General features: G+C 44.5%; 1 protein-coding gene across 1 annotated transcript in view; it reads right to left on the bottom strand.

The window, feature by feature from the left end:
• Positions 1 to 12,744, bottom strand: part of LOC109869288 (histone deacetylase 7) — an 88,091-nt gene that overhangs the window by 6,059 nt on the left and 69,288 nt on the right. The window contains 17 exon segments of the mRNA XM_031803512.1: positions 1,346 to 1,427; positions 2,504 to 2,637; positions 4,611 to 4,729; positions 6,030 to 6,127; positions 6,377 to 6,496; positions 6,798 to 6,885; positions 7,229 to 7,284; positions 7,402 to 7,509; positions 8,764 to 8,813; positions 9,491 to 9,611; positions 9,852 to 9,985; positions 10,242 to 10,452; positions 10,985 to 11,185; positions 11,388 to 11,524; positions 11,527 to 11,586; positions 11,925 to 12,096; positions 12,264 to 12,365. Of these exon segments, the coding sequence (XP_031659372.1) occupies positions 1,346 to 1,427; positions 2,504 to 2,637; positions 4,611 to 4,729; positions 6,030 to 6,127; positions 6,377 to 6,496; positions 6,798 to 6,885; positions 7,229 to 7,284; positions 7,402 to 7,509; positions 8,764 to 8,813; positions 9,491 to 9,611; positions 9,852 to 9,985; positions 10,242 to 10,452; positions 10,985 to 11,185; positions 11,388 to 11,524; positions 11,527 to 11,586; positions 11,925 to 12,096; positions 12,264 to 12,365 (1,993 nt within the window).

Genomic DNA, 12,744 nt, shown 5'->3' with positions numbered 1-12,744 from the left:
ACAGCGGAGACTGGAGTATCTGTCCATAGGACCACTTTAAGCCGTACACTCTACAGAGCTGGCTTTGCAGAAGAGTGGCCAGAAAAAATCCATTGCTTAAAGAAAAAAATAAGCAAACACGTTTGGCACAAACCCAACACCTCTCATCACCCAGAGAACACCATACCCACAGTGAAGCATGGTGGTGGCAGCATCAAGCTGTGGGGATGTTTTTCGTCGGCAGGAACTGGGAAACTGGTCAGAATTGAAGGAATGTTGGATGGTGTGCGCTAAATACAGGGAAATTCTAGAGGGAAATTCTAGAGGGAAATACAGGGAAATTCCGTCTTCCAGAGATTTGAGACTGAAACGGAGGTTCACCTTCCAGCAGGACAATGACCCTAAGCATACTGCTAAAGCAATACTCGCGTGGTTTAAGGAGAAACATCTAAATGTCTTGGAATGGCCTAGTCATAGCCCAGTCCTCAATCCAATTGAGAATCTGTGGTATGACTTAAAGATTGCTGTACACAAGCGGAACCCATCCAACTTCAAGGAACTGGAGCAGTTTTGCCTTGAATAATGGGCAAAAATCCCAGTGGCTAGATGTGCCAAGCTTATAGGGACATACCCCAAGAGACTTGTAGCTGTAATTGCTGCAAAAGGTGGCTCTACAAATGATTGACTTTGGGGGGTGAATAGTTATGCATGCTCAAGTTTTCAGTCTTATTTCTAGTTTGTTTCAGAATAAAAAATATTGTACATTTTTTAAGTGGTAGGCATGCTGTGTAAATCAAATGATACAACCATCCCAAAAATCTACTTTAATTCCAGGTTAAAAGGCAACAAAATAGGAAGAATGCCAAGGGGGGTGAATACTTTCGCAAGCCACTGTACACACAACATCTTGAAATATATGTAGATATCTTTGTTAAAAGAATACTATATTTCCCTTGACGCAGTGAAGCTGAATGTAAAACATGGCTCAACTTACCCCACTCTGCCCTACATTATGTGTGTTTATTCTGTGTGTTTTTTAGTCTAAACCAGAGCCAGTAAGCACACACACTTGAATGAGCAGTGAGCACTTTGGCTGCAGTCAGAAGGTCAAATCGTCCAACTGATATAAAAGCTAGTCCTTCATACTGTATGAGCCCATACGGCGAAAGATCAATATCGTTAATAGCCTTGTAGCCTAATGTATTAAATCATTGTGTGTACTCAGGAAGTCTACATTTCACAATAATTAGGATCAGACCAGAATAAAGGGATAGACAAAAATAGAATAGAGAGACAGAGGGAAAATAGGGACAGTGGTGTACTGTATGAGAAAGAGACATAAGGAGTAGAATGACTGTTTACCCACCATGTATCTGTATGACTCTCTGTAGCGAGCAAACACTGTTAGCATTGGGCTTCTGCAGCAGCACCTCCTCTGACAGAGGCTCCTGTATGGACAATAGTGGGAGAGGAAACCATCAGGCCACTAGTCAACAGCTTCCTTTCCAGCCCTCAATATCTTTCCTCTTATTTACAGTGCATTTGGAAAGTATTCAGACCCTTTGACTTTTTCCACATTATGTTATGTTACAGACTAATTTTAAAATGTATTATTAATTAATACCCCATAATGACAAAGCAACATTTTTTTTTTTGCACAAAAATAAATAAATAACTGAAACATCATATTTACATAAGTATTCAGACCCTTTACTCAGTACTTTGTTGAAGCACCCTTGGCAGCGATTACAGCCTCAAGTCTCCTTGGGTATGATGCTACAAGCTTGGCACACCGGTATCTGGGGAGTTTCTCCCATTCTTCTCTGCAGATCCTCTCAAGCTCTGTCAGGTTGGATGGGGAGCGTCGCTGCACAACTATTATCAGGTCTCTCCAGAGATATTTGATCGGGTTCACATCCGGGCTCTGGCTGGGTCACTCAAGGACATTTACAGACTTTGCCCCAGTCTGAGGTCCTGAGCGCTCTGGAGCAGGTTTTCATCAAGGATCTCTCTATACTTTGCTCTGTTCATCTTTCCCTGAATCCTGACTAGTCTCCCAGTCACTGCGCTGAAAAACATCCCCACAGCATGATGCTGCCACCACCATGCTTCACCGTAGGGATGGTGTCAGGTTTCCTCCAGATGTGATTCTTGGCATTCAGGCCAAAGAGTTCAATCTTGGTTTCATCAGACCAGAAAATCTTGTTTCTCATGGTCAGAGTCCTTTATGTGCCTTTTGGCAAACTTCAAGCGGGCTGTCATGTGCCAATTAATTGATTTTACCACAGGTGGACTCCAATCAAGTTATAGAAACATCTCAGGGATGATCAATGGAAACAGGATGCACCTGAGCTCATTTTTTAGTCTCATCGCAAAGGGTCTGAATACTTATTTAAATAAGTTATTTCTAAAACCCTGTTTTCGCTTTGTAATTATGGGCTATTGTGTGTAGATAGATAAGGAAAAAAAGGGTTTTAAAAGTAGTTCATAAACTGCTTTAATGCACCTTAAACCAGTCTCTCACCTCAATGCCCAGGAGAGCGCTGACGCAGGCCTCGGAGGCGTCGCAGATGGCCGTGAGGTCGTGACCTCCCTCCAGGGCCATGATCACCCGGCCTCCAGCCAGACCCATCAGCTGCCGGGTCAGGAACCCAAAACCTGATGGACACATCAAAAACAACACAGTCAATAAACTAGCCTAAATCATGTTCAATGAGGCATGTGTGCCAACTCATTTTCTAGACTGACAACATGGCCATATACAGTGCCTTCAGAACGTATTCACACCCCTTGACTTCTTCCACATTTTGTTGTGTTACAGCCTGAATTTAAAATGTATTAAATTGAGATTTTGTGTCACTGCCCTACACACATTACCCCATAATGTCAAAGTGGAGTTTTATACTAATTAATTTAAAATGAAAACCTGAAATGTCTTGAGTCAATAAGTATTCAACCCCTTTGTTATGGCAATCATAAACAAGTTCAGGGGTAGATATTTGCTTAACAAGCCACATAATACATTTAATGGACTCACTGTGTGCAATAATAGTGTTTAACATGATTACCTCCTCTCTGTACCCCACACATACAGCTATTTGTAAGGTCCCTCAGAAGAGCGGTGAATTTCAAACACAGATTCAACCACAAATACCAGGGAGGTTTTCCAATGCCTCGCAAAGATGGGTAGATGGGTAAAAATACAAAAAGCAGACATTGAATATCTCTTTGAGCATGTCGAAGTTATTAATTAAACGTTAGATGCTGTATCAATACACCCATTTACTACAAAGATACAAATAGAACAATAGAATCAAATTAAATGTACTTGTCTCATGCGCCGAATACAAGATAAAATATTTACTAAATAAACTAAAGTAAAACATTTAAAAAGTACCACAATAAAATAACAATAATGAGGCATCCTTCCTAACTAAATTTCAAGTGGGGAAGGAAACCGCTCAGGGATTTCACCATGATGTCAATGGTGACTTTAAAACAATTAGAGTTTAATGGCTGTGATAGGAGAAAACTAAGGATCAACAAAATTTCAATTACTGTAGAATACTAACCTAAATGACAGAGTGAAAATAAGGAAGCCTGTACAGAATACGAATATTCCAAAACATGCATCCTGTTTGCAATAAGGCACTAAAGTAAAACTGCACAAATTGTGGCAAAGAAATTAACTGTATGTCCTGAATATGAAGCGTGTTGGGGAAAATCCAACACAACACATCACTAAGTACCACTCTTCATATTTTCAAGAATGGTGGTGGCTGCATCATGTTATAGGTATGTTTGTCATTAGCAAGGTCTAGGGAGTTTTTCAGGATAAAAAGAAACGGAATAGAGCTAAGCACAGGCACAATCCTAAAGGAAAACCTGGTTCAATCTGTTTTCCAATAGACACTGGGAGACAAATTGACCTTTCAGCGGGACAATAACCTAAAACACAAGGAGTTGCTTACCAAGAGGATATGTTATGTTCCTGAGTGGCCTAGTTACATTTTAGACTAAAATCGCCTTGAAAATCTATGGCAAGACATGAAAAAACAACACTTGACAGGGCTTGAAGATTTTTTTTTGTTATACTGTACAATCCAGGTGTACAAAGCTCTTAGAAACTTATCCAGAAATACTCACAGCTGTAATCACTGCCAAAGGTGATTCTAACATTGTATTGACTCAGGGGTGTGAATACTTATGCAAATGAGATATTTCTGTATTTCATTTTCAATACATTTGCAAAAATGTCTATTAACATGTTTTCACTTTGTCATTATGTGGTATGTTGTGTAGATAGGTGAGATAAAAAAAATCTATGTAATCCATTTTGAATTCAGGCTGTAACACAACTAAATGTGGAATAAGCCAATGAGTATGAATACTTTGTGAAGTATTGTACTACAGTGCCTGTACCAATCTTAATGACATTTACAGCACAGATTCATATAAATCAATAAAGACACACATTTACAACAGTGATGCAACCAGGTCAGCGTGTACGAGGTCAAGGCTTATAAATGTCGTACCTTCTATTTATCAAGAACTAACCAGCAAAGCTCTGAAACCACTGTACAAGCTAGCTCATGGTCTAACGTGTACTGATTGAGGAAAGCCTTGCTTACATTTGCCGGTGACCTTGTAACCCCCTAGAGGTGCAGGATGTCCCTCTGCTGCATCGAACCCTGAGGAGACCAGGACCACGTCAGGGGAGAACTCCTGAGCTATGGGCATCACCACCGTCCTGCAGGGAGGAACAACAGCATTTCAACAACACCTCCACAATATTTACTCCACAAACAGCCCTGTCTGGCTGATAATGACAGTGAAGAGAGCAGGGTTGAGGTCGAGCTGCAGGGGCCTCCTGTTGTTTTCTGGACTGGCGTCAGCCACCTCTCTCTGTTAAGAGAGTCTACCAGCACAGCACAGAACTGAGCAGGGCCACTAGCTAGCGAGGGAGCTAACGCAGGCATCTCTGCTGCCGCCCGAGTTCAAAGCCTCCATAAGCACGTCTGGTTCCCATTTGGAGCTTGTCACTCTCCTCACGTCACTGACAGCCTGCCATCTGGGATCCATTTGGGTTCATTATCCTGCGTTTGGATTCCTCCAGCCCAGACCCCCCCCCACTCCCCACCACACTAACCAACCCTGCCTCCCCTGCAGACCAATAAAACCTCCCCTACTCCCCTGTGAGCCCAGCTATAGACAGACTACAGGGAGAACAAGATAGAGAGGGAGAGGGCTCATTAAAGATCAATCAGAGCAAGGGAAGGGGAGAGGTAGGGAGAAGAGGAGAACAGGAATGAGACAGAGGAGACAAGGAGGTGGTGGGGGTGCATTCCTTACCCCTGGAGTTTAGAGAAACTGACTGAGAACATTTCACCAACAAACTTGTTAGACATTTTAAATCTGTGTGGGACAGACATGTGTGGCAACAAAATGGTGTCTTTTCAGATTCAAAAACAAAGGCTTTATTATTAAGTCCAAGGGTGGTGTACTACTGTGTGGAAAATAATATTAAACCCTGGTTTCTTATTACGTTGAAGTTCAAAACTTTTGTTGAAACGTTTCCAGTACTATGTTGTCATTCTCATTTTGTTACGCTGGCTTAGAGGTGGGGCCCACCCACCACTGTCTGTGGTCGCCACAGTTTCCTACGGTTGCCACCAGACAGCCGACCTAACCAAAATGCAGAAACTTCATTAGAACCTGAACCACCCACCGGTGGCAATTAAGTGCTATGGAGGAAGTGGCAGTGAAATGTCTGTTTAATACAACAACCACCAAACCTGGAGACAATTTAATCTCACACATAAAACATTGAAAATTGGGACCGTACACATGCACTTCAAATGACTCCGATTCAGAAATGCGTCAAGAGTTTTTGCACTTTTGCAAATTACAGTCAATACTGTATGAGGGGAGAAGGGGGTCCTTTCTAGAAAGTGACAAGATAAGACCTTCATTTTTGCAGAGTTACAGAAATGGGGACGGGTGGACATTCATGTTTAAACCAGAAAGGATCACGGTCAGAGGTGTCGTACCTAAAAGCAGCGATGTACTCAGCATCACTCATAGGGGGGTCCAGACCTCCAGTCCAGGCCACGTTGACATTGAAGCCTTCTCCAGCACCAGATCCCACCTACAACACAAGCACACACAGAGAGACCTACTGAGACAATGCATTCTCCATGGAGATGCGGTAACATAGAGGTGCTAGAGGCACAACACGTGTAATAGAATGTCTCCTAAACACACTAAGACCCTTGAGCAGACATCTGTCCACCGTTACTTTGGAGCCTAGCTAGTTGCTCTAGCTTCTCTTGATGTCATGCCCATTGTCCTACTGGCAGAATGCCCGGTGTAGAGCTGACCCAATGATGTCACTTACCTCAGCTGGCCCCCCGCTGCCAGGGAAGAAGCTGCCGTCGTCATAGCGATGCAGTGAGATATACAGCACACTGGGATCATTGTAAAACACTTCCTGGGTTCCATTACCATGGTGAACATCCTAGCAACAGGACAGAGATGGAAAAGATTTGGTTACATTAAATCACATAACTGCTGGCTTATTTTATGTCATATCCTAGACCTGGCCAATAGTAACAAATAAAGCAATGTGAGACAGAACTCACATGTGTTTACTTCTGTATACATACATGTTTTCATGTGTATACAGCATATCATAAGGGTCATACTAAATACTGTAGTTATTGTCAAAACAGTAGTAGGTCAACTGAGACGAGGATACCACCAACAAAAATAGTGTTGCTACTGTTATTGCTACAATCACTGAAACTGTAGTCCCTTACCCAGTCTACGATGAGGATCTTGTTGGCACTCAGTTTCTGTTGGAGCTGCTTGGCTGCGATGGCCACCGAGTTAAAATAGCAGAAACCCCTGGAGGGAGGGAGTGAGGGGGTGAAAGAAAGGTAGAGAAACAGACATTAGCAATACAAGATGATAGTGGTTAGGATACGAAGAAAAATGGTGGAATTCCTAAAAGCCGACTCAGCACACCAATAAGAGAGACATAAATCTTCTCTCTGTTCTTTTCCTTCCCAGCTTCACTATCAGCCCATAAATATCTTTCATCAGCCAGCGTGCTGACACTGCAACGCTCAGCAGAGGCCACTGTGGTTAGCCTGGGCACGCACTACCACAAGGAGTATAGTACACACGAAAAACTACACACAAACAAAAACACACGCACATTCGATATGAGAAAATGAGACAGACTTACATTGGGTTGGAAGGGTCAGCATGGTGGCCGGGGGGCCTCACCACTGCAAAGCCATTCTGGAGAGAAACAAAACAAAACATGATCATTCACTATTCTTTCTCAAGTTGCCTGAGGCAGTTGGAGAGATAATCCCCATCAAATCACACTCCAGACTACAGATCTCTGTGTCTCACCTTGAGCTCCCCCTTGGCCACTCTGAAGGCCAGCTCTGTGACACTGCCTGCAGCCATGCGCGACGCCGTGGACGTATGAGACTCGTTCCAGATTGTGTCATTGTCCACCTGCCAATCAAAAACATCACAAGGGTGAGTGACAGGACAGCACAACTGCCAAGCTTGAAGGAACCAGTCATTAGTATGTGTTTAGAATCTGCTAGCATGCTATATGGATCAGGTGCAGTGTTTTTCTTTCCATGGTTTCAATGGCACTAAGTATTACTACAGGTACACCAGTTTGGAGGCACACAGTCCTCACCTCAATCATTTATGGGACTATAAAACAGCTCTCTGATATATTACCATACATACAGTACACAGACACACCCGGTGCCATAGAGATGTGCTACCCAAGCAACAGAGAAATACAAGAGGGGAAAACAGGACTTGATTCCAGGGAGAGGAAAATGCATAAATGTTGAAAATGCAGACATGGGAGAGGAAAATGCAGACATGGAAGAGGAAAATGCAGACATGGAAGAGGAAGAGGAAAATCCCATCTCTGTCCTGGGAGAGGAAAATGCAGACATTTCCAGGGAGAGGAAAATGCAGACATGGAGGAGGAAAATGCAGACATTTCCAGGGAGAGGAAAATGCAGACATGGAGGAGGAAAACGCAGAAATTTCCAGGGAGAGGAAAATGCAGACATTTCCAGGGAGAGGAAAATGCAGACATGGAAGAGGAAAACGCAGACATTTCCAGGGAGAGGAAAACGCAGACATTTCCAGGGAGAGGAAAACGCAGACATTTCCAGGGAGAGGAAAACGCAGACATTTCCAGGGAGAGGAAAACGCAGACATTTCCAGGGAGAGGAAAACGCAGACATTTCCATGGAGAGGAAAACGCAGACATTTCCAGGGAGAGGAAAACGCAGACATTTCCAGGGAGAGGAAAACGCAGACATTTCCAGGGAGAGGAAAATGCAGACATTTCCAGGGAGAGGAAAACGCAGACATTTCCAGGGAGAGGAAAACGCAGACATTTCCAGGGAGAGGAAAACGCAGACATTTCCAGGGAGAGGAAAACGCAGACATTTCCAGGGAGAGGAAAACGCAGACATGCGTGATAGGTGTGTGTGTTGTGAGCAAGAGAGAGAGCTGGGGGAAAATGTGTGTGTGTGCATGTGTGTGTGTGTGTGTGTGCATGCATATGTGTGTGTGTGTGTGTGTGTGTGTGTGCATGTGCATGCATATGTGTGTGTGTGTGTGTGTGTGTGTGTGTGTGTGTGTGTGTGTGTGTGTGTGTGTGTGTGTGTGTGTGTGTGTGTGTGTGTGTGTGTGCATATGTGTGTGTGTGTGTGTGTCGGGTTTCTGACTTACCCCCACTCCTCCACATGGGAGCATCACAAACATCCTTTGAGAGAGAATGCCTGTGGGAGAACAATGAGTGGTATTATTCATCACAAATAATCCGTGTTAACAGCTTATTTTCTTATCATTTTATTAGCATATGACATTACTGTTTGTCTGTGTACCATCAGTGAAATTACATCTTACAGTTTTTCTCAATCGCATAGAAGCCATTTTTGGATCTGCATTGAAATGTATCTGTAGCAGAATGGCAATGATCAAGTTCTGAAATACAGAACTTCTGATCATTGTATTGCCGTCGTACCTGCCTTGAATATCTTAGAACCGCTTTGGCAAAACTTTAAATACAAGTGTCGTCAGTGAATACATGTTTATTCACAGAATATTAACACATGGTTTTCATCAGAAGAGAAATGTGTGAATCTGCGTTCATTGATATGTACTGTTTTGCAAAAGGCCACAGAGTTCGGTGTTTTGTGGACTCTGTTTTGAAAATCGACAAGATTGTTACAAAAAATGCTTGTACGTGATTGAGAAAAACTGTAAATACACTAACGAGTTATCTTCTAAACATAAGAGATTCCAAAGTGCTATCAATACAGTACCGTTAGAGACACCAGAGAAAGTAGCTTAACTTTACTGTTGCCAAACTGTTGCCAGTTATACAAGGGGTCCTGGCATAAGTAGGCATGACAGATTAGATGAAAACATCATCAAATCTTTAGTGAGGACGTACCGGCCAACTTGCGGTTGTCCAGTTTGAGGCGGTTGAGTGGGTTGGTGCCGTACAGCAGGACATGACGCTCTGAATGGACCGACTGCAGCTCCTCCAGAGTGGCCTTTCGACCCCGGATAGTCTGTATGGGGGAACATGGACCTGACTTAGAGCAGACACTGGACCATTTAGTTAGATACAACTACCCAACTACCCATGTTTGTCCCTTGAGTCTACCCACAGGGCACAGACGTCAATTAAACGTCTAGTCCACGTTGGTCCAACGTGATTTCATTGAAATGATGTGGAAATAACGTTGATTCAACCAGTGTGCCGAGTGGGTAGGTAAAGAAAAAGGAGGTAAAAACAGTGGTTTATGTACCTCACACTGGCCCCTGAGACCTCTCTCCTGGAGACGTGACCAGATACTCTGGATCCTCCCAGCATGCTCTGGGTGGCTGCTGTTGTCACCACATGTGCACTGGTGCTTCAGCATCTGAGAGTCATAAACCAGGCCTGCAACCAAACAGAGACACACACTAACGTTAGTAGTTCCGGTGAATCAACAGCTGTAAGACAGATCTAACCACAACAAGAGAGATATTGAAACAAATGCAATAAGCATATAAACTGCTTACTACCCATATCAGAGTGTCCTTGACCAGGCCTCAGATTGGATCAATTGAATTACAGCCACAGTAGGGATAATAACCTACACCTAAACAGGTTCCCTTGTGGCAGTGTGCATGGGTGTGTGTGGTTAATTTCTTACCGGTGGTGAAGCGTGGTTTGCTATGTGGTTCTGGGGCGGGTATTGGCAGGGGCTTGTCTGGCAGCGTGAGGGAGGTGGAGGCTGGTGAGGACTGGGTACGGAAGAGGGGCCGGTGGGCACTGCCAAGCATCATGGGTACCGCCAGCGTCTCCATGTGGGCTGTCTGGCGACGCAACTGCTGCAGCTGTTTCTGTTTCTCCCATAGCAACGACTAGAGAGAGAGAGGGAGCCAGAGAGAGAGAGAGAGACAGAGAGAGAGAGAGAGAGAGCCAGAGAGAGAGAGAGCCAGAGAGAGAGAGCCAGAGAGAGAGAGAGAGAGAGAGAGAGACAGAGAGAGAGAGAGAGAGCGAGCCAGAGAGAGAGAGGGAGCAAGATAGAAAATGAGAGAGCCAGAGAGAGAGAGAGCGAGCCAGAGAGAGAGAGAGAGAGAGCCAGAGAGAGAGAGAGAGAGAGCCAGAGAGAGAGAGAGAGAGACAGAGAGAGAGAGACACACAGAGAGAGAGAGAGACAGAGAGAGAGAGAAAGAGAGAGAGAAAGAGAGAGAGAGAGAGAGCGAGAAAGAGGAGATATGTTTAGTGCTGTTGAGATTTTCAACCCACAGGAATCTATACACGCAGAAAGTAAAGTAAAGTCAATCCTGATTGAAGCATGAACAAAAAAACAACATTGCTGCCCTCTGCTGGAAGTTCAAGGAAGGCATATTCTATTAGTGGTCCTCTATCATCTGTGTGTCTTTATCTTACCTGGTTGAGTATGAGTGTGTGTTGCAGATTGATCTGTTCTCCCTGGCTGTCCAAATCAGACACAGGCTCCGCTTCCCTCAGTGACTCCACCCGTGCTCGGCCGTGATAGGTGTCGCTGGGCGTCGGCCCCACCTCCTCAGAGTCCATGTCTTCTGAGGGGATCTGTCTGAGCCGAGGCTTCTCACTGGATTTAGACATCAGCTGGAACACAAAATGATTGATCAATTTATATTCATCCAACTCCATTCAAATCAATGAATTATTTTCGAAAAAGAAAGCTGCTGAAAGAGGAAACCATCCTTGGATTGTACAAAAATCAATAACCCATTACAACAGAGTATGAGTGAGTATGAGAGTATGTGTGAGAACATGTGTGATTTGTGAAGGTGTGTAAGTCGCTCACCTTGCCCAGGTGTGTCTGCTGTTTAAGTCTCTCCAGTAGTTGGCTGTTGTGGTGCTGTTGCAGCAGAGGGTGTAGGGATCTGAGGCTCTGGGGCAGCGGCTCTGAGCGAGTTCGGCTCAGGGCCTTGTGAGGGCCCCCACCCGGGCCAGACGATCCATCTGGGGGGCAAACTGTAGTGGCACGGTGCCCAGGCCTGGAACTGAGACAGGAGGAGACAGGGAGAGTATGGCTGTAAATCTGACTATTTGTCAAGGCCACTAGGTGGCGGTACCACATTTCCTCTGGTGTCAGAATAAACCTTTTCTTGGCTATTTCACAGGAGGCAAGAGAAAAGCGATAATGCCTACAGAATCCAGCTGAGCAATTGTGTATTGTGTAATACTTTTATAAGGAACACATTCCTGGCAAGAACGTCTCCTGTTCTATGTCAAATTACATGCAAAATGACTCTTAACTGCTGTATACAAAGGCAAATGTTTATTGGAAGCCAAACGCATTGCAAGGCAGCCAGCATTGTATGTGAATGGTGTGTCTCACCAGCGAGCATGGGGGTATGGACCAGTCTGGAGGGCTCCAGGAGGAGGACAGGCTGGAGGTGGGGTGACAGCGACCCGCTCTGCTCCTCCATCCCCAGGGGAAGGTAGACCGACTGGCCTCCCGTGACCATAGGCACCCGGCCCACCTTCCGAGGGGACAAGTCTAATTCACTCTGCACACATACACACATGTAAAGTGGCGATAAATGATCTTGTTGCTATCAAAGATGAGTCTTAGTGTTTCTTTTACCATGTCTCTGTCGCAGTGTAATAACAATAACAATACCTCCAATTCATAACATCTTACAGGCATTTTCATAAAGTTGTGTGATATGCTTACCCTGGCGTTGGCTGGAAGGCCCAGGGTGATGGTGGGTAGGGCAGAGGAACTCTGGACGGTGAAGTGGGCTAGAGACCCATCCTGGAGCAGTAGCCTCTGGGCCTGAGGACACACCCAACATGAATTCAACTACATTGACTAGACTGTTTTCTCTCAAAGCTGATAGGTACCTCAGCAGGCACAGGCCTTGTGTGTACTGTATATATATGTACATTATATATACTAAAGTATGTGGACAACCCTTCAAATTTGGGGATTCGGCTATTCCAGCCACAGCTGTTGCTGACAGGTGTATAAAATCGAGCACACCGCCATGCAATCTCCATAGACAAACATTGGAAATAGAAGGAAGAGCTCAGTGACTTTCAATGTGGCACCGTCACGTGAACCTTTCCGACAAGTCAGTTTGTCAACTGTAAGTGCCGTTATTGTAAAGTGGAAACGTCTAAGAGGCACAACGGCTCAGCTGCGAAGTGATAGG

This window comes from Oncorhynchus kisutch, linkage group LG24 (assembly GCF_002021735.2).
Source record: "Oncorhynchus kisutch isolate 150728-3 linkage group LG24, Okis_V2, whole genome shotgun sequence".
NCBI classification, from domain to species: Eukaryota; Metazoa; Chordata; class Actinopteri; order Salmoniformes; family Salmonidae; genus Oncorhynchus; species Oncorhynchus kisutch.
This window is presented reverse-complemented; position numbering and strand designations above follow the sequence as displayed.